Below are 19818 nucleotides of genomic sequence, written 5' to 3'. Positions count from 1 at the left end.
TCGATTGAACCTATTCCCAATTTCTGATTTGATTGATCCATTGACCTCTCAAACACTTAAAATGTCGACCGCTCAGTACACCAAGTAAGTGAATCAATGCTTCCATTCTCCAATTCCGCCTTTTGGCTACTGCCTTTTTTCAAGTTATTTTGATGCTCTCGTCTGCATCAATTCTGCGTCTAGACGGGTGCGCAAGAGTGAGAACATATCGCTAATGTTGCCGCTCTCTGTAGGAAGACCTTCACCCTCAACACCGGTGCTAAGATCCCAGCCATTGGTCTGGGCACCTGGCAGTCCAAGCCCAACGAGGTCCGTGAGGCTGTGAAAAATGCCTTGCTGAGGGGCTACCGCCACATTGACACGTAGGTCACATCTTGTTCTTCCTGCTTCAACCGTTTTGCGCACCTATATTGACAAATCGTTTTAGTGCCCTTGCCTACGGCAACGAGCACGAGGTTGGCGAGGGTATCCGGGACTCTGGCGTTCCCCGCGAAGAGATCTGGGTCACCACTAAGCTCGACAACCCCTGGCACCACCGCGTTGCGGAGGGCATTGACTCCTCCCTCAAGAGCCTGGGTCTCGACTATGTTGACCTCTACTTGGTCCACTGGCCCAGCTCGACCGATCCCAATGACCTGAAGAAGCACCTTCCCGACTGGGACTTCATCAAGACCTGGTATGTAATCCGTCTGACTTCTCGTGGCCTCAAGCTAGCAGAAACTGACCAAGAATCAGGCAAGAGATGCAGAAGCTGCCTGCGACCGGCAAGGTTCGCAACATCGGTGTCTCCAACTTTGGCATCAAGAACATGGAGAAGCTGTTGAACGACCCTAGCACCAAGATCGTCCCTGCCGTCGACCAGGTCGAGCTGCACCCCAACAACCCCTCTCCCAAGCTGATTGCCTACCTGAAGTCCAAGGGTATCCACGCCACCGGCTACTCTTGCCTGGGCTCCACCAATTCGCCCCTCTACAAGGACCCCACTCTCCTGCAGATCGCTGAGAAGAAGGGCCGAACTCCCCAGCAGGTGCTGCTTCTCTGGGGTCTGCAGAAGGGCTGGAGCGTCATCCCCAAGTCCGTCAGCAAGTCTCGTATTGACGCGAACTTCGACCTTGACGGCTATGAGTTGACCGACGAGGAGATCAACCAGCTCGATAACCTCAAGGACCGTTTCAAGGTCTGCGGTGACGACTGGTTGCCCATCAAGGTCTTCTTCGGCGATGACGAGTAAATTTTATGTCTCATAATGATATCCCCAGATGAATAGATGATAGATTTTCCAAAAATAAAATTGTTAATGTTTCCCACACTTGATTCGTTCATAAAAACACGTCAAAAATTCAACGCGAGTATTCATTAATTCCGTCCGTAAATTCCACAAGCATCCATGAGATGACTCAGCATATGCGCCTCCGAGTGGCACGTGGCGTCATGTGATGCACCGCCACAATTTGCCGCCACTTCGTCATCTCCCCTCTCCATTTCCCCATCCAATCCTTCCTAAGAGTCATCGTCCTACCATCTCTTCATCTAGATCCATACACCTTGACATTTTAGCAGGATGCCTCCATCTAGTGGGCACCTGCTGCTCCCCAAATTCTGGAGAGCAGCCAGGTAAGTCACTCTTCATACACTCCCGCTGATCTCCTTATCTGACGGCTCCACTATCTATAGGTTTGCCTATGAGAAGGCTTCCAAGGCCATCAGGTCGAGGATTCCAGAACATCTGCAACAAGGCTCACTCCGTTACCAACCAGCTTATGCTCGTATTAATCCCCGACAGCCTATTAACAGGGCCGCTGCCATTCGCCAGGCTCGTAGCCGTCACTTTTCTACTCGTGCTGGAAGCGCCTTCATCTCGTACATCCGGACTGGACTACAAGGTGAACGTGCTGCCTTCCAGCCGTCCCGTGTTGCGTCCAATGTCAGTCGATTGACCTCCCGGGCTCCGTTTGCCTCGACCTTGCGTCCCAACTTGACCGGTGGCACGTTGGGCCGTACCGCAGGAGGGTACACGATTGGCGCTGGTCGCGTTGGGGGTGCCCGGTACTTCTCTCATGGCCCAGCGGCGCCTGCGCAGGTCATCAACAATGTATCGGTCGGTGTTCGGGCGTTTTTCCTCTCGGGGCAGAAGGCTCGGTTCGATGGTATCGACCACGTCACCGGAAACAAGAAGTACAAGGCCGTTAGTGCGCTCCAAGACGAGGCCGAGCGTAAGATGATGGCGATTCCCCGAACGGCGCCCGGTTCTTTCGTTGATTTCCAGATGTCGCCTACTATCACGGCATTTGGCCTGGAGAAGAAGTTTGGTGTGTCTGGGGCAGTGGAGCCCGCGACGCTCAAGTCGGACGGTGTCCTGGATGTGCTCTCTGCCGATTTCGGACGTGCTCTCAAGGACTTGGCGGCCGTACTCAATGACCTTAAGCGGCTGTCAAGTCTAGGAGACTTGCCCATTTTACTTCACGACAGATCAACAATACGGGTACGATTTCCAGGCTGTGATGCAGCCACCGTGGAGCGACTGTGTGACGAAGTCGGCGTCCAGCGGGGCAAGATCGTGCAGGACGACGATTTCAACATTCGCACCGGCGCTGATCTCGCCCTTCTGTTCCCCTTTGCACCCAGCATTCCTGCTTCGCCAGGTACTGAGGAGTACTTCTACCGAGAAGAGCCAGCTTGCACCCAGAAGCCTGATGGAGTTGATTGGGAAGCCATGATGTCAGACAGCCTCTCGGAGTCGTCACCAGCGCACAAGCTCAGCTTCGAGGATGTTACCATGTTCAACGACAATCCATGGGCCTCCTCCCCTTCGGGGTATTCCAGCATCAATATCAGCGAGCTTGGCGATCGGGAGCTTTTCCCCGAGACGTCGAGTGCTGGCATACCTAGCACTTCCGGATGTGGATCAACCGAAGGAATACATCGTTTTCTAGCAGAATGTGATCGTGCTGCGCAATGTTATTGATATGCATATCTATCCAACTTGGACATTCATTCATTTCCTTTGTCAAATACCTAGTTTTGTTTCATATTGCCCTGATAACTAAATATATTGTTTCAACTACATAAATATGTCCCCGTAATATAGACATACTGAATATATCCTGAGACACATTCTCCTCGCAAGTCCCCACCAAACACGACAAGCACCCAAATCGCCCTCGATTTCGACATAATCGTCCCACACATGGGAACCCGGCCCGCCAAACCGGCCATCGACTCTAGACTTCACCAACCCCGCCCTCTACCCCTTGGCGCCAAACACCCATATTAACTCAGGACTTCCACAAACCACCGCCATAGAGCCACTACAAGGACGAATAATGTACAGCGAGCGGGGATGCCGGAAAGGAACAAACCGAGCGGCTCTCGATCCCGTAGGCGGAAAAACTTTAAAATAGGCTAGGGAAGGCCCGCTGTATATGAAACGGGGTCTTTTTCCCCCCCAAGGCTAGCCCTAAATAGTGGTGGAACTTTTTCTTCACACCCCCACTCCGCAATTGCCAACTTTGTGCAGGATTGGGTTGACCCCATGGGGGATGTGAGAATTAGTGGGCTGGGAGATTGTTATTGCCGGAAGAATTTTGTGGGTGTTGATGGATATGCTGGTGGATTTGGGCGTTTGGGGTTGCTGGGTGGCTTGTAGGGCTTGGTAGGGTGGTTTGGGGATATGGAATGACATTTTGAGTGTGTTTGATTTCAAAGACTCTGCTGTCTATAGACAGCAATATCGCATTATAGTATTGTGTATAATTCGACAGCAAGTGATTCACATGATCGACCACAGCACGGTTGAATATCAAAGCAAATCATCAAGGATCGACCCCTGAACCTAAATTCACAGGCGTTACTTCTTCACCCGGCCGGCGCCGAGTCTCAGCGGTATAATGACGATCATCCCATTTCTGCACTATTCCAGGACGGAAGAGGTCCGTCTTGACCTCAACTTAATTGCTTGTCTATGTCGGGCCGTACTGTACTGGAGAAATCCGGGACCGTCGAACCGCATGAGACCCGTGCGCTAGCAGTAGCAGCCCCATGCTCTGGGGTAATTCATTTTAGCCAGGGAGATGAGATGGATGGCATCATGCGTTTTTAACCAGAGAAACTTGTTTGACTATCCGCTTGGCTTGGCTTTGCTGGACTTGGAACGGAGAGATTAGATGTCGGTACTAGGTACTAGCCTACCATGCGGTGGATCTTGCAGAGTTGGCCGGGAGAGGGTATAAATACAGATGTATGACCGCCGTTAACTCGAGTTGAGGATTCAAGCAAACCAACGTTCCTTTCAAAGTATATCTGCACACTGCATTCCTTTCGTTGACCCATCATGAGGACTGTTAGCAACACGGCCCTGTGGGCCCTTCTGCCGTTCGTTCTGCCTGCTGTGCAGGCTCTTCCTCAGGCTGCGCCTACCCCGTCCCCCACTGGGTCGCCCACCGCGACGTCTAGCCCGCCCGCTGTGACTGGCAACCCTTACGAGGGTGTCGACCTCTTCGTGAACCCTTACTACAAGTCTGAGGTGGAGGAGTCGGCCATTCCGTCTATGACTGGTTCATTGGCGGAGCAGGCGAGCGCTGCGGCGAACGTCCCCTCGTTCTACTGGCTGTATGTGGTGTTGGGAAGCCCCCGATGCAGTATTGACAGAAACTGATGGTTTGCTATAGGGATACGGCCGATAAAGTCCCCACCATGGGCGAGTTCCTGGAGGACATCAAAGCCCAAAATGATAAGGGCGCTAGCCCCCCGATTGCGGGCCAGTTCGTTGTCTACGATCTGCCTGACCGTGACTGCGCTGCTCTGGCCTCCAACGGAGAGTATGCTATCGATGATGGTGGTGTGGAGAAGTATAAGGCGTATATCGACTCCATCCGGGAGCTCCTCGAGAAATACTCTGATGTGAAGTCGATCTTGATCATCGGTGAGTTGTGGTAGTTTAGATGCTACTTGGATGGCAGTTCTAACGTCACGCAGAGCCGGACAGCTTGGGCAACCTGATCACCAATATGGATGTGCCCAAGTGTGCCAATGCCGAGGAGGCGTATCTGGAGTGCACTAACTATGCCCTTGTCAACCTTGACCTTCCTAATGTGTCCATGTATCTCGATGCTGGTAAGTGGATCTTATTGTTTGGATTTCTCGATACCAGGACAACATCGTTGATGTAAACCACAGGCCACGCCGGATGGCTGGGCTGGCCGGCCAACATCGGCCCCGCCGCTGAGCTCTTTGGCAAGGTCTACAAGGATGCCAAGTCTCCCGCTTCCGTTCGCGGACTGGCGACCAACGTGGCCAACTTCAACGCCTTCTCCACTGATAGCTGCCCGTCTTACACTTCTGAGAATGAGATTTGCGACGAGAAGAGCTATGTCAACAACTTCGCTCCCGAGCTCAAGGCCAACGGATTCGACGCCCACTTCATCGTTGACACTGGTATGTGCCATCTTGAGCTGATTTAAGGGAGCTATACCTAACCATTTTCCAGGCCGCAACGGAAACCAGCCCACCGGCCAGATTGAGTGGGGTGACTGGTGTAACGTCAAGGACACTGGCTTTGGCGAGCGCCCAACCACTGAGACTGGCGACGCCCTTGTTGACGCCTTCGTCTGGGGAAAGCCCGGTGGAGAGAGCGATGGTACCTCTGACGAGTCTGCTGAGCGCTATGATGCCCACTGTGGGCTTGAAGATGCCCTCACCCCTGCTCCTGAGGCCGGCAAGTGGTTCCAGGTATGTTTTTCATGAGTTGTCTTCTCGTTTGTTCGCTATGCTAATATATCGACCGTAGGCCTATTTCGAGCAGCTGGTGAAGAACGCCAACCCGCCCCTGTAAGCCCTCGATCGTGATGACGATCGTATCCTCCTTCTCTTCTGCCCGAAGGGGCTATTTGTAAATAGTTAGTATATTGGGGACGGTGTTTGTGATGCGCTGTGGTGTGAGAAACAGGGATAAATTGATTTTTGACTGGTGATAATTGTACCACCATCGTGCTATAATCCATTGTATGCAGTAGCGATTGAACTTTAGAAAGTTGGAAAGAAGAGGACGAAGAATGGAATGAAGATATCCCAAGTGGTGTTGTTGTTGTTGTTGTAAAGGCGGTGTCAAAAGACGCGAAGAAAGCCACCGCCAACCCCGCGCTAAACCATAAATAGACGATCCACTGATAACAAGAGTGGACGGAATGGAGAAACACACATTCTGACCAGACCAATCCAATCGGGCATCTCTCTGTCTCCCCCGAACATTCAATCACTACATCCATTCTATTTAGCCGTGGCTGCTGGACGCTCTGAGGAAGATTATTCCAGCTGTACAGTTCTGGGGGCTCCTCCTGCGCTGGGCCGATCTCACCCTCCTCTCAGCAACTGCTACAGGCAAAGCACCGAAATAATCTTACCTTACGATCCGTTCCCCCGCCCCCGCTGGGCCAAATAATTGAAAAGATGATGGAAGATTTCAACAGTGAGACGGATAGTGATTATACTAGTTATTGGCGAGATTGGGTACGTATGATTTGTTATAGGGGATGCGGGGAGAAATTGCGCTTGGGCATCACCATTCCGTCCCATCATTCATCGCAATGCCATTGCGGCTGAGTGTCTATACCAACCGCATGGGGTGCGATAGCTTCGAGGATTATTTGGCTTTGTGTTATACAGGGATTTAGCATCTGTATTGGCTGTTATGTCATTTCCCACCCGATCGTCTGATCAAGCAATGGTGGAGTCATCTCCCACGGCTTGACCAGACCCCGTTGTTCTTGTTCATCTCTCGCTCTTCATCCGATCTGTTCTCGTTGAAACTTTGCGATCTGTCTAACTCTCGAATAGTTTATCTCATCCCGCGGGAACGAGTACTTCTGCGAAATCGACGAAGAGTACCTCACCGATCGCTTCAACCTCACGGGCTTAAATACGGAGGTTCCCTACTACCAGTATGCCTTGGATCTTGTGACCGATGTCTTCGACTTGGACGCCGACGACGAGCTCCGCGAGCAAATCGAGAAAGCAGCGCGCCACCTGTACGGGCTTGTGCATGCGAGATACATTGTGACCACTCGTGGTCTGGCAAAGATGGTATGTGATCGAAAACGGGGGGAGAAATTCGACGAGACACAGACTGACGTCTTCTCCAGCTCGATAAGTACAAAAAGTGCGATTTCGGGAAGTGCCCTCGAGTCATTTGTGAGGGCCACCCCCTTCTGCCCATGGGCCAACATGACATCCCCAATACGAGTACCGTCCGGCTTTACTGTGCCAAATGCGAAGATATCTACAACCCCAAGTCCTCTCGCCATGGCTCCATCGATGGTGCCTATTTCGGGTCTTCTTTCCACAGCATGATGTTCCAGGTCTACCCCGCCCTGCTTCCCGAAAAGAGCATCCGTCGTTACGAACCTCGGATCTTTGGATTCCGGGTCCATGCACCGGCCGCGCTCGCTCGCTGGCAGGACCAGTACCGTGAGGAGACCAGAGCGCGTCTTCGTGATGCAGGCATGGAGACCCGGTTCGCAGAGGACAGCGAAGGGGAGGAGGACGAGGAAGACGAGGAGGAAATTCAGACTTCGAGTGCTAGGAAAGAAAAAGTCGCTGGAGACGCAGCGTCCGGCCGGATGGATTTAGGTAATTAAGGAAAATATCTGTTCAACTTTGACCCGGCCCGAGTTTAGGTTTCACGCCACTATCTTCTTGCACATGCATAAGTGCGATCGCCGCGCTTGACCTGATGTCTACTGATCTCAGTCACTTTTTTTATGTCTTCTTCTCTTTTTTTGATTAATGTTTATCCCACCTACCGGGCGCATGACGGGCATTTTGACTTGATATTTTATGTACTCTGAAGCAACGATGATGAATGCTGGTGGCGTTGGAAGTTCTGGAATGGCCGGTCTTTTTCCCGTTCCTTCTAATGTGTACTAGCTTTTTATACCTTTGATATCTGTTGCCTTTGTGATGCCAGACAGTATTCAACAGGAGCTTTGGTATGAGAATGTGCAGTTCTTATTGTATGTACTCAATATGCGCTATGTAATCCTGTCGTCTCGTTATTCGTATGCGCGGACAGGCCCGTTCAATGATAGATTACCGCTGCTCGCTTAGGAGTCTACGGTGTGAAGTTTCGCCACGGTGAAAGCAATGGCACTCGCCAGTTCGTCTCCCTTCTCCCATGCTTCGTCATGTTCCCCCAGTATAGGGAGTCTGTGCACCCACCTAGTCCTACCACCATCATCCGCCCACGACGCTAGAGACTCGGCCATGGCATCTCTCTGTGCTATATCAACCAAGGAATCACCCTCCGAATGCGCCAACACAGCCAAACGGCCCGATCGCCAGCCCCCTCGAACACCCCCCGCACCCTCCACGACCACCGGCGACGCCGCATCCCAAACAGCCTCATCTGGCCCAAACGCCCCCTCAATGAACATCTGATAGGCCGAGACATCCACATGGGTATCTCTCAGTAACCGGAGATTATAGATCCCCGCCATGCCCAGTATCGCCTCAGGGCACACATATTCTGCCTCAGCGCCGTTCCTAAAAGACCCCATAACAACCTGAAACGCCAGCGTCGCACCGCAGCTATGGCCAGCTAAGACGTAGCGGCTCCCGAACCCGTACTTTCGCTGCAAGAGGGCCAGAGCGGCCTGGACGTCGCGGACAGGTTCCGGGTGTTTCGCGGAGCGGTATTCCCGGGGAGGGATCGTGGAGGGGTCTTGGGGATGGCTCGGGTGCGGACTGAGGCGGTACTCGATGGAGGCGAGGCCGGCGATATAGGGGAGGGTTTCGGATGTGTAGCTGGAGGAAGCCGTCAGGGCTCCGAGGGCGGGGGCGAGATAGCCTGTAGCGGATTGGGTTGGATCGCGCCAGGCGCCGCCGTGGATGAGGCTGGTTTTGTGCTGTCAGCGGTGCTTACTCACGCTGCTGGCTGGATGATGGACGTACACCACCCAGTGGGCGTCTTTGTGGGCTTGGGGAAGTTGGTGGACGGTTATGGTTTGGAGGATGTGGTCTCCGTAGGAAAGGGTTTTTGTGGACATTGCTTAGGTTAATTGGTAGTGTGGCTTTAATTTTTTTTTCTCTAATTTTTTTTGTTCCTTTTTCTTTGATTGATTGATGAGGTATGGGAGGTTGTTTGTAGATGGTGGAGGGGGACGATGTGCTAGTATGAGTTTGTAGTTAGCCGATAATACTTTGTGGCAGAAGTGCGGAGGCGCCATAGAACGGCATGATATTGTGTCCCAGTTGAGAGTCCGATTGATTTCAGAGCTCCCCTGTTCAGCCCTCATGTTAGTCGCAGCATGAACATATTTTCCACATGATTTAAGTTGTCATCTATCACGAATCGTTAGTTCATGGAGAGTTGGAGACTCCAGGACGAAGACCGATCTGGCGGTCTTGGCACGCTAACTTCTTTGGGAATGAGGCGGTGGAAATTGATCAAATCTCCATCCACACAAACCGTGGCCGACTGTCAACCACCACGCCGTCTCTCACATTCCCAGGACCGCATACACTCAACATGGCGGAGTAAGTGCTTGAAATGATATCAGATGGGTCTGTAGGATGTTGTTAACTAACAGTTTTCTACAGGAAAGAAGTTCCCCTCACGGCCGTCAAGGTCGAGGCCCTGGTAAGCCCCCAAAAAACACTCCCCCCGCCATCAAAATCTAGCCAGATACTCATGGTTTCGCGATTAGGTGGTGATGAAAATCATCAAGCATGGCTCCCAGACCTTCCCCACTACCGCGACCGGTTCGATCGTTGGTATGGATGACAACGGTATCCTGGAGATCACCAACTCGTTTCCCTTCCCCGTCGTCGAGATGCCCCAGGATTCGCACTTTGACAACATCCCCCCCAACCCGGCCGCCGCCGCCCCTCGCGCGAAGTCCAACGTCGCCTACCAGGCTGAGATGATCCGCATGCTTCGGGAGGTCAACGTTGACGCGAACAACGTCGGCTGGTATACGAGCGCCAACATGGGCAACTTCGTCAACATGAACGTGATCGAGAACCAGTTCTTCTACCAGAAGGAGGTGAACGAGAAGACCGCTTTCCTGGTCCACGACGTGAGCCGCAGTGCGCAGGGCAGCCTGAGCCTGCGCGCATTCCGTCTGTCTCCCAAGTTCATGACGGCCTTCAAGGAGCACAAGTTCACCACTGAGGAGTATGCCAGCCCGCCCTGATATCCAGCGCCCCCTATTTGTCTAACCATCCGCTGCAGGCTGCAAAAGTCCAACCTGAGATACCAGGACATCTTCGTCGAACTGCCGATTGAGATCCACAACTCGCACCTGATCACCTCTTTCCTCCACCAGCTGCAGTGCCCCAAGGTGTCTGCGCCCACCGAGCTGCCCCCGTCCCTGGCCGCCCTGGAGTCCGGCCCCTTCGTCAAGGACACCCTCCTGGACCCCAACTACGACAACCTGTCTCTCAGCATCGACCCCTACCTGGAGAAGAACTGCGATCTTCTCCTCGAGAGCATGGAGACGCACCACACCGAGACCAACAACTACCAGTACTACCAGCGGTCGTTGGCCCGTGAGCAGGCCAAGATCACTGCCTGGCAAACCAAGCGCAAGGCCGAGAACGCCAGCCGCGCGACCCTCAAGCAGCCGCCTCTCCCCGAGGACGAGTGGCAGCGGCTGTTCAAGCTGCCCCAGGAGCCCAGCCGCCTGGAGACCATGCTCAACAGCCGCCAGGTGGAGCAGTACTCGCGCCAGGTCGACAGCTTCGTGTCGGCCACGACGAGCAAGATGTTTGCGATCAAGGGCAACCTGATGCCCGGGGAGCTCGCCAAATAGAGTTGTGGTTGGACGAGGGTGCTTTGTCTATGTGGGGATTCTGGGAATTGCATGCATGACCTTTACGGCGTAAGAAGGAAAAATTATGTATCTTCACTGTTAATGTCTCCTTTGCTTATTCATGCCGAATAGAGTACGGGTTATGACTGCTAGTTGAGTCTTGCCTTATCGTAGAGGGTATTTTCTCGTATCTCGACAACCCTGCCGTTCCTGAACCCTAATCTCGCAATAGGGTACGATATCTCACGTGATGCTATACTGGATGACCTCATATCTGATAAGTGAGATTAGATAAGACTGCATGCATCATTGATGCAACAGCCAGCATGAGCTGCCACTGCAGTTCTGGGCTGGATGTTTTTTCGCCTAGACTTCAATAGACAAATCATGTTCAGCAATAGATAATCTTGAATGAATAGTTAGATGAGATGGGCACCAACCTCGACGTCTGGATCGTGAGTCTTCTCCCTCAACCTACTCCACTATACGTACTCCATACATCTCTCCAAACCCTAACCAGCCATCATAATTCTATCTACCTTGTACATAGGGTAACCAATTGACACTGGAAACAAGGCAGGGGCCGTCGCAGCAGTAACAGTCGACTTCATCGTCTACCCCTTCGACACCCTCAAAACACGCATCCAGTCCCCGGACTACAACAGAATCTACAAGGATGCAAGCACGGGGGCTATCCGCAAGAATGTCCTCTTTAGGGGTTTGTACCAGGGTGTATGGAGTGTTGTATTTGCTACGATTCCTTCTTGTATGTTTCTCTCACAGTACCACCCTCTAGACATCTATACCTCAGCTTGACTTCGTGAGCGTAAACGAGACTGACGCAAGTTCTAGCAGGAGCATTCTTCACAACCTACGAATCCGTGAAACGCCTCCTCGGCGACACTCCATCCTCCTCATCAACTTCGACTTCAACCTCAACTTCCAAACGCCCATTCACCCTCCCCACCCCCCTAATCCACGGCCTTGCCTCCTCAACCGCGGAAATGGTCTCCTGCGCGATCCTCACCCCCGCAGAAGTAATCAAGCAGAACGCACAAGTCATCAACATATCCCCCTCCCCATCTTCTTCTTCTTCAGACATGTCAGCCAAAACCAAAAGCGCCACAGCGCAAGTCCTCGCCAAGTTCAGAAACCAGCCCTGGAAGCTATGGAGCGGGTACACCGCGCTCGTGGGACGCAATCTGCCGGCTACGGGGCTGAATTTTCCGATATTGGAGTTTGTGAAGGGGTGGTTGGTTTCGTGGAGGGAGGCGGTGGTTGTGGCGAGGAGGAGGGTGCGTCATGGAGAGCAGGGGAGTCAAGAGGGAGGAGCAGGGGCCAAAGAAGGAAGACGGTTCAACCCCATTGTTGAAACGGCGCTGTTAACGGGCTTAGCGGCTAGTGTGTCAGGGACGATTTCGTCTATCGTCACCACGCCTATTGATGTCGTTAAGACGAGAATGATGCTGAGTGCTACTTCTCCCCCATCTGACGGAAAGGGCGAGGACAGTATCGGCAAACAGGCCGGGATCCAAGCGAGGAAAAAAGAGAAATTGAAAAAAGCCGCCCGTCGAGGCACGATAGCCATGGGGCGACAGATATGGACGCAAGAAGGATTAAAAGGTCTGTTCCGCGGCGGAGCGGTACGCTCGGTATGGACGGCGCTGGGGATGAGTATTTACCTGGGGTTTTATGAGGGGGGGAGGCTTTATCTTGAGGATAGACGGGCGAGGAGGGAGGAAGATGAGGGGGCTGCTTTGTAGGTTTATTGTATGCCTACTATCTTTCTATTGTATCTATGTACTTTGGTGCTGAACGGTACGTACTGGCTGTTAATGAAGCACTGCTGTGTTTACTAGTCGAGATGACTGTAATTGCTGCTATTATGTAGGTAGGATCTTGTCAACACGTAAGTTAGTCACGTAGAGGACATAAAACTCAAACTATCACAACAAACCAATCTAGATTGATCTCAATAAATCATCGCTAATCATACAATCATCAAAAACCCAAATCCCACCTCGATGAACCATATATAGCATCAGCAAGACTGTCACAAAGTCAAATGCCCCAAAAAGGAATAAAACAAAACATGCTATCATAAACATATCATCATCATACTGTCATCTCATCTCATCATATAATTTGCCCAAATCCCAACATATCATATCACATCATAGACTCGTAAGTTTCTTGAACCACCCCGGCATTTTCCCGCCAAACCCACCAGGCGGAGGCTGCTGCTGCGACGACGCAGCATAGCGGTCATAAGGCCGCATGCCACGACCACGCTCGTAATCTCCACTTCCGGAGCTACTCTTCGGTTCGTCCCGTCTAGACTCACGCTTCCTAGCGCGGAGCTCGTCGATCTCCTCCTCTGTCATCCCCGGATACCGCGATCTTCTGCGCGCTTTGCGGCGCAGATCACGGCGGGCTTCCTCGTCGGAGGACATCGAGTGCGCGTTCGCTTGGTCACCAGGACCAGGGAGCACGTCTACCACTGTTGGCACGACTGGTGGGGGTTCAGGCGGCTCCGTCGCTTGGGAGTTAACCCACGAGGAGATCTTTTCCTTGCGGCCGCCTGACATCATCGGCGGGGGCTGTTGAAGCATGCTTGGGATCTTAGACCGCCGACGTCTCGACCTCTCGCCGTCATCGGCGGACTTGTGCGAGCGACGAGGTCGTTCAGCGGCGTATTCGTCGCCGTAGGGTCCTCGGTCGTCTGGCTGCCGTGACTGGCGCCGTTTGGCGCGCGGATCCATGCCCCCGGCTTCGTGCATTTCGGTTTCGCGCTGCCGGCGCCGTTCGCGGCGCTCTGTGGCGCGGGCTTCGGCGCGGGCTTCGGCTTCTCGGGCTTCGTGCTCTTCTCTGGCGCGACGCTCTTCGCGAGCTGCTCTGCGAGCTCGCTGTTCTTCTTGGCGTCTGTGCTCGCGGTCTTCTTCTTCCTGGGCCTGTCGTTCTTGCATGGCGCGTTCGCGGGCGCGGTGTTGTTCTCTCCGTCGAGCGCGTCGTTCATCGATTTCGCGCTGCTCGTTGTCGAGCGGTGGATCGAGGTCTCCTTGACGGGAGGAACGTCGCGCGGCTCTGCGCGCTGCGCGCCGGGCTTCGGCATCGTTGGACTCCATGTCGCGGGTTGTTGTTGTCGGTGGGGCGTCCGTGGCGTAGCCTTCGCCGTCGAGGTCTGGACGGGTGGAGCGTCTTCTTTTATCGTCCCGCCTTGGACGTCGGGGGTCGTCTCGCTCCGGGTCTGTCACGTATCGTGCGTCGTCGTCGCGATGAGATCGGGATTTGCGACGCTCGGGAGGCTCCTGTCGGGTATTCCTCCGTAGGGACCCTATCAACCCCATGAAGCCGCTTGGCTCGGGCTTCTTTGGGACGGTATTCGAACGTTTGAGACGTCGCTCTCGGGGCGCATCGACAAATGCGATGTCGTCGGGTCCCGAGTGTACATCTACTCCGTTGGGGCTCTGGTCGGCATCGACCATCACGCCGTCGTCTTGGAGGTCTTCACCTCGAGACCTCGGCTGGGGATAATGTCAGTACGATGAGATCGTGCGCTCGTTGGGTGGTGATTACCTTTCTCCTTGACCTTCTCCCCGAGTGTCTGGACTCCCTGGAGTCTCCCTTCGTGTCGACATCGTCACGATTTACCATAACGATGTCCTCATCATCCAGGGCATATGGGTCGGGAGCACCTAAAAGTCGTTAGGGTCGAACCAGTGACTTGGAGGAAAAGCAACCTACTGGACTTCTTCCGCGACCGATGCGATCTCTCTCTCTTTGACCCAGAGTGATCCACACCCATCATCCTAGCCGCCTTATCAGACACCCGGAATCTTTCATCCGGGGGTGGTGAAGGGAGCCCGGCTTCATTCATCTCAAAGGACGGCCGCCTAGATACCGGCCTGGAACCAGTCCGGCGTGTCGATTTTGCCCTCGCAGGCGAAGGAGTGCCTAGGATGAAATTCGAAAATGCCATACCTCGGTTGGGTTTAGCCTCCCGTCGCTTCTCCTTCTCTCTCTCGGAAGAAGACGACCCTCCCTCAATCTCGACCTCCCTCGTCCTAGGCTGCTTCATCGATTTAGACCTTGACACCGGAGAAACCAATTCTCCCTTATGTTTGACCTCCCTGCTAGATTTCTTGGGAGGATTTGCACCCCATAAACCCCACGAAGCTGCTGCGGCCGCCGCGCGCTCCGCACGGACCCGCTCCCTTTTAGCCGATCGCTCAGCATTACCTGACTCCGGATCAGCAGTTTCAGCTGGGGGTTCGGCGGGAGGACGATCGGTGGTGCGCTTGGAGGACTTCTTGCTCTTCTTCACAGGCTTCTCCGGCTCTGGAGCAGGTTCAGCAACTTCCGGCTCCGGTTCTGGCGCCGGTTCTGGCGCAGCTGGCTCTGGTTCGGCCTCAGGCGCAGCTGGTTCGGGTTCTGGTTCGGGCATCGGTTCGGGCTCAACTACCTTGCCTTTCTTCTTTTTCTTCTTATCGGTTTTTGATAAGACAACCGGCTCGGGTTCAGGCTGAGGTGCAGGCTCGGGTTCAGGCTCGGGTTCAGGTTCTGCCGGGGGTTCTGGTACTTCAGGTACAGGCTCTGGCGCGATAGCCTTTGCCTTCTTCTTCTCCTTCTTCTTGAGTTTCTTTGACAAGACTGGGGTCTGCTCGGGCTCGGGTTCGAGTTCGCGCGGTTTGGGTTCAGGCTCAAGCTCAGGTTCCGGCTCTGGCTCTGGCTGCACTTCCTCGAAATCGTCATCAAACGCGTCGGGGAAGCTACCAGGCACAGAGTCTCGAGAGACTTTCTTGGGCTCTGGCGGCCCAGGCGGGGGTTGTTGCTCGTCGACCGGGTCCTCAGGAACTGCTAAAGCTTCCTTGGCCTTCTCTTTTGCGGCAGCCTTCTCTTTCAGACGATCCTTTTTGGCCTGTTCAAGAGTTTTGATGCGTTCAGCGACAGAAAGTTTGGCTGCTGACTTGGGCTTTGATGTGGCAGGTGTCTTAGCTGGCGGCGCGGCTGGCGGCGGCTCTATATCCCCGAGAGGCGCGTCAGGCGCGGGCGGCGGCGCCTCATCCTTTATTGGCTCTTCCTCTACATCGAGAAGTAAATCTTCGACTGGCTGCGACTCGGGCTCTGGGGGCGGTTTTTCTTCGGACTTTTTCTTGGTGGTTTTGGGTTTACCCATGGTGGCTGCGCCGAAAGATGCCCAAAACCCTTTTGCTGCCTTAGGGGACTCCTCTGTCTTTTTCTTAGGCTTGGCATCGACTTCGTCGAAAACAGGCTCCGCCGGCACATCTTCGATAGCTAGAGTAGTTCTCTCGGGTTCAGGGTCCAGACCCAGCGCTGGGGGAGTAGGCGCAGGGGGTGGGGGATCTTCGGCGATCCTGTTCTTCTTTGACTTTTTCCTGTCCTTCGAAGAGCCCCAGAAATCCCAGGAATTGTCCTCGCCTGGCTGCTCGACGATAGGATCGGATATGGGTTCAGGAGCCCGCGCTGGTTCAGGCTCAGGCTCGGGTTCAGGTTCGGGCTCAGGCTCGGCTCCAGGTACTGGGATCTCAATACCTTGACCGGGTATGGGAAGGCCCTTGTTCTTCAGTGATTTTTCTCGTCGTTTTCGATCTTTAGATGACAAATTATGCCAATTGTCATAAAGAGGATTATCTAGCACAGAAGGGGCTTTCGTCTCTGGCTCCGGCTCCGGCTCCGGCTCTGGTTCTGGTTCTGGTTCTGGTTCGGGCTCTGGCTCAGGTTCAGGTTCGGGCTCGGGGGTAGGCTCAGGCTCAGGCTCGGCTCCAGGTACTGGGATCTCAATACCTTGACCGGGTATGGGAAGGCCCTTGTTCTTCAGTGATTTTTCTCGTCGTTTTCGATCTTTAGATGACAAATTATGCCAATTGTCATAAAGAGGATTATCTAGCACAGAAGGGGCTTTCGTCTCTGGCTCCGGCTCCGGCTCCGGCTCTGGTTCTGGTTCTGGTTCTGGCTCTGGCTCTGGTTCAGGTTCAGGTTCGGGCTCGGGGGTAGGCTCAGGCTCAGGCTCGGCTCCAGGCAGTGGGAGCTCAAAACCTTGACCAGGTATGGGAAGGCCCTTCTTCTTCAATGATTTTTCACGTTGCTTTCGGACCTTAGATGTCAAGTTATGCCAATTATCATAAAGAGGATCATCTGGCACAGAAGGGGCTTTCGACTCCGGCTCCGGCTCCGGCTCTGGTTCTGGTTCTGGTTCGGGCTCTGGCTCTGGCTCTGGCTCAGGTTCAGGTTCAGGCTCGGGGGTAGGCTCAGGCTCAGTCTCGGCTCCAGGCAGTGGGAGCTCAAACCCTCCTTCACCGGGTATGGGAAGGCCCTTGATCCTCAGTGCAGTTTTTCGTCGCTTTCGCTCTTTAGCTGACACATCAAGCCAATTCTCGTAAAGAGGATCGTCTGGCACAGCGGGGGCTTTCGGCTCCGGTTCAGGTTCGGGTTCGGGTTCGGGTGCAGGCTCGGGCTCTGGTGCAAGTTCCTCCACGGCACCGTTCTTCTTTTTCTTGTCTTTACCGACAGGTGCAAAACTGCCCCAGTCGTCGTCGACATTTTGATCACCGGCCGCATTGTCAGCACTGACGGGGGCAGGGTCTTGAAATCCTCCGCCAAAGCCAAATCCAACCGACGCCGTGGACAGGTCATTCTTGCCGCCAAATGACCAAGGGTTGGTGTCCTTCGGTTTCTCTTCCTTCGCGCCCCCAAGAGAATCCAAACCCCATTTGCTGCCAGTGTTCAAGTCTTTGCCCCATCCACCAAAACTGAAACCGGTTCCTGCAGCCTTTGACGGATCCAAACCCACGTCTAACTGGGGCGCGGCATCGTTGAGACTCACGTCTTGAAACGAGTTGGACGGGGGGTCTGGCTCGAGGAGATCGACAGTCTACAGTGGGTTAGGCTTTCAAACGGACAGATAGTGTCAGTTCGCGATACATACCTTGCCCTTCTTTTTCTTCTTCTTGGTATCAAACCCACCCCATGAATCGTCGCCGCCGTCGGCTTCATCCGCCCAGCTAAGTGCGTTCTGCGCAGCAGCTTCATCAGCCGCGCGTTTGTCTTCTTCCTCTTTCGCTTTTCGGCTTTCCTCTTCCTGCGCCTGTCTTTCTTCCTCTTCCTTCCTCTTCATTTCCTCCTCCTCTTTCTGTTTCTTCTTGCTTTTTTTACTGGTGGTGGGTGTATTCCACGCGTCCATGTCATCGTCTTCCCCGCCGCCGTCTCCACCATCGCCATCACCGTTCCCGTCGCCACCGCCGCCCGCATCGTTTGGGGCATCGCCTCCGTTTTGACCATCGTCCGCGCCTTCATCATTATTATCGCCATTGTTTTCCGGTGGCGGTGTAGCTTTCCGTTGCGGTGGCGCTTGCTTCTTGGTCTGTTGTTTCTTCTTCTTCGCATGCTCTCGAATGCCGACGGGGTCGTTGAAATCTATCGGCGACGACGAAGACGCACCCTTAGCATCCCTCGTCGTACATTGCGGGGCGGTATCCTGCCGCAGGTCTTTCCTCTGAGCCAGCGGCGCAATCGTAGAATAATAGTCCGGCGGGAGATCACTAACGGCATCCGCATAGGACGGCGGAGGGGTCCCATAGCTAGGCGGCGAGTCGCAAGTACGAAGTCCGCGTTCGCGTTCGAGTTCGAGTTCGAGTTCAGCAGCGAGAACATGCAGGAGGGCCTTGTACGAAAGGCGCGCAGAAGTAGAAGTCTGTCCGGTTATTACAGTGCATTGATTAGCGCGGGTTATGTGTCCCGCATAATGAGGTCAGAAAACGTGAAGCATACTACTACTCCATTGCCCATATTCTTCTTTATGCATTGTCCTACTATAGCCTCGTGGTCAACAAACGGCGTCGGTCCGGGGGACGGAACCTCGTTGGCGAATGCGCAGAATCCATCCTGGTGAACGGGGCGCGGCGTCGCCTCCATGCTGGGAAAGGAACTGTGAGATTCGTACGTGGGCCGGCGGGTCAATAGCGCAGGCGCATTGATCTGGCGGTCTCGGCCTCTGACTGGAGGCGATGGGGGGGATTTGACGATATCAGTGGGATCCAACAAGTGAGTGAGAGATGATTGTGATGGAGAGTCAAGGGAAAGAAAAGTTTTCACTGGAAAGATAAAAATAAGATCAAAATGAAAAGTAATAATAAAAATAGAATCGAAGCAGCGATTCGAGGGTGGACAATGCTCAGATGTGGAGCAAGACGCTGGAGGCTACTTGACACCACCCGGAGTGACGAAACTCGGAACTTGCAAAGGGGAGAAAAAAGCAAACAGGGTGAGACAACAGCGGGAGGAGAATAACTATCGTGAATGCAGGAGACTAGAATAGCGAGGCGAGAGCCTTCGGAGGATTGAAGCAAGGGTCGAAGGAGGGAAAAGGGAATCCAAAGAAGCTCATGACCATTGAGGGGCGGTGAGAGGATGAAGGGGACGCGGATCTGATGAAGATCGGTGGACGAAGAACAGATGGGATTGGATCAGATGGAATGGATGCAATGCAGGCTAGTGCGGTATTCAGTACATCCTCCGTACGTATCCGATATTCTTGTCCATTCTTGAATGACATTCTTCTGTCTTGTTACCCCTCGTTATCTTATCCGTCCAAGGATACCTCTGAGTCGATCAGTATGTCAATACAGTGGCCCTTGAATGGTGTTTATCCTGATAGCCGCTTTTACCTCCCTGAATTAAGCATCATGACCCGAGCCGTCATTGAACAGCAGTGGATATCTCACTAATTAACAGTGTTTACTTCTAGATGTAACCATTGATACTCGTTGTTTATTATGTATTTGTTTATTTATTTACATATCGATAACCTGTAGAAGTGGAGTACTCAACAGCAACATCCACCGATGACTCACTTTCTGCGGTGAAGCCTCGACCCTGCACAACCGCCTGATGAAACTAGGATGGCATGTAATGGCAAAGCAGTTAGTAATGGAAGTGATTTCAGGTTGTCAGAAGATCTTTCACGAAAATACTCAGACTATATACTGATATGATC

At 53.5% G+C, this 19818-nt stretch overlaps 7 protein-coding genes across 7 annotated transcripts; 5 read left to right on the top strand and 2 right to left on the bottom strand.

The window, feature by feature from the left end:
• Positions 1–61: 61 nt before the first annotated feature.
• On the top strand, positions 62–2996 carry BDW47DRAFT_130482 (aldo/keto reductase; the record flags this gene model as incomplete). The annotated part of the gene is made up of 5 exons (XM_024817115.1): positions 62–84; positions 234–362; positions 428–676; positions 736–1194; positions 1675–2996. 5 exons carry the CDS (start codon positions 62–64, stop codon positions 2963–2965), a joined length of 2151 nt encoding a protein of 716 aa, XP_024674042.1. The 3' UTR covers positions 2966–2996.
• A 1297-nt stretch (positions 2997–4293) lies between these two features.
• On the top strand, positions 4294–5830 carry BDW47DRAFT_130480 (glycoside hydrolase family 6 protein; the record flags this gene model as incomplete). Its single annotated transcript, XM_024817114.1, has 6 exons — positions 4294–4608; positions 4668–4921; positions 4975–5112; positions 5176–5433; positions 5486–5727; positions 5786–5830. The coding sequence occupies exons 1-6, from the start codon at positions 4331–4333 to the stop codon at positions 5828–5830; spliced, it is 1215 nt and encodes a 404-aa protein (XP_024674041.1). The 5' UTR covers positions 4294–4330.
• Positions 5831–6215: 385 nt separating this feature from the next.
• On the top strand, positions 6216–7969 carry BDW47DRAFT_5144 (casein kinase II subunit beta family protein). Its single transcript, XM_024819203.1, has 3 exons — positions 6216–6504; positions 6832–7077; positions 7137–7969. Exons 1-3 carry the CDS (start codon positions 6445–6447, stop codon positions 7629–7631), a joined length of 801 nt encoding a protein of 266 aa, XP_024674040.1. The 5' UTR covers positions 6216–6444; the 3' UTR covers positions 7632–7969.
• A 16-nt stretch (positions 7970–7985) lies between these two features.
• On the bottom strand, positions 7986–9305 carry BDW47DRAFT_102110 (arylformamidase). The gene is made up of 2 exons (XM_024811791.1): positions 8944–9305; positions 7986–8886 (listed from the first exon to the last, which is right to left on the bottom strand). The coding sequence occupies exons 1-2, from the start codon at positions 9036–9038 to the stop codon at positions 8097–8099; spliced, it is 885 nt and encodes a 294-aa protein (XP_024674039.1). The 5' UTR covers positions 9039–9305; the 3' UTR covers positions 7986–8096.
• Positions 9306–9489: 184 nt separating this feature from the next.
• Positions 9490–11042, top strand: BDW47DRAFT_102109 (putative eukaryotic translation initiation factor 3 subunit EifCh). The gene is made up of 4 exons (XM_024811790.1): positions 9490–9528; positions 9592–9631; positions 9699–10168; positions 10226–11042. Exons 1-4 carry the CDS (start codon positions 9521–9523, stop codon positions 10803–10805), a joined length of 1098 nt encoding a protein of 365 aa, XP_024674038.1. The 5' UTR covers positions 9490–9520; the 3' UTR covers positions 10806–11042.
• Positions 11043–11233: 191 nt separating this feature from the next.
• On the top strand, positions 11234–12568 carry BDW47DRAFT_123966 (putative mitochondrial carrier protein; the record flags this gene model as incomplete). Its single annotated transcript, XM_024816160.1, has 3 exons — positions 11234–11260; positions 11382–11523; positions 11661–12568. The coding sequence occupies 3 exons, from the start codon at positions 11234–11236 to the stop codon at positions 12566–12568; spliced, it is 1077 nt and encodes a 358-aa protein (XP_024674037.1).
• A 181-nt stretch (positions 12569–12749) lies between these two features.
• Positions 12750–19350, bottom strand: BDW47DRAFT_102106 (uncharacterized protein). Its single transcript, XM_024811789.1, has 6 exons — positions 18594–19350; positions 17752–18516; positions 16781–17697; positions 14550–16540; positions 14382–14500; positions 12750–14329 (listed from the first exon to the last, which is right to left on the bottom strand). The coding sequence occupies exons 1-6, from the start codon at positions 18735–18737 to the stop codon at positions 12980–12982; spliced, it is 5286 nt and encodes a 1761-aa protein (XP_024674036.1). The 5' UTR covers positions 18738–19350; the 3' UTR covers positions 12750–12979.
• Positions 19351–19818: the final 468 nt, after the last annotated feature.

Source organism: Aspergillus candidus (assembly GCF_002847045.1).
Source record: "Aspergillus candidus strain CBS 102.13 unplaced genomic scaffold BDW47scaffold_10, whole genome shotgun sequence".
NCBI lineage: Eukaryota > Fungi > Ascomycota > Eurotiomycetes > Eurotiales > Aspergillaceae > Aspergillus > Aspergillus candidus.
Note: the sequence above shows the minus strand (reverse complement) of the source record. Positions and strands in the feature narration are given on the sequence as shown.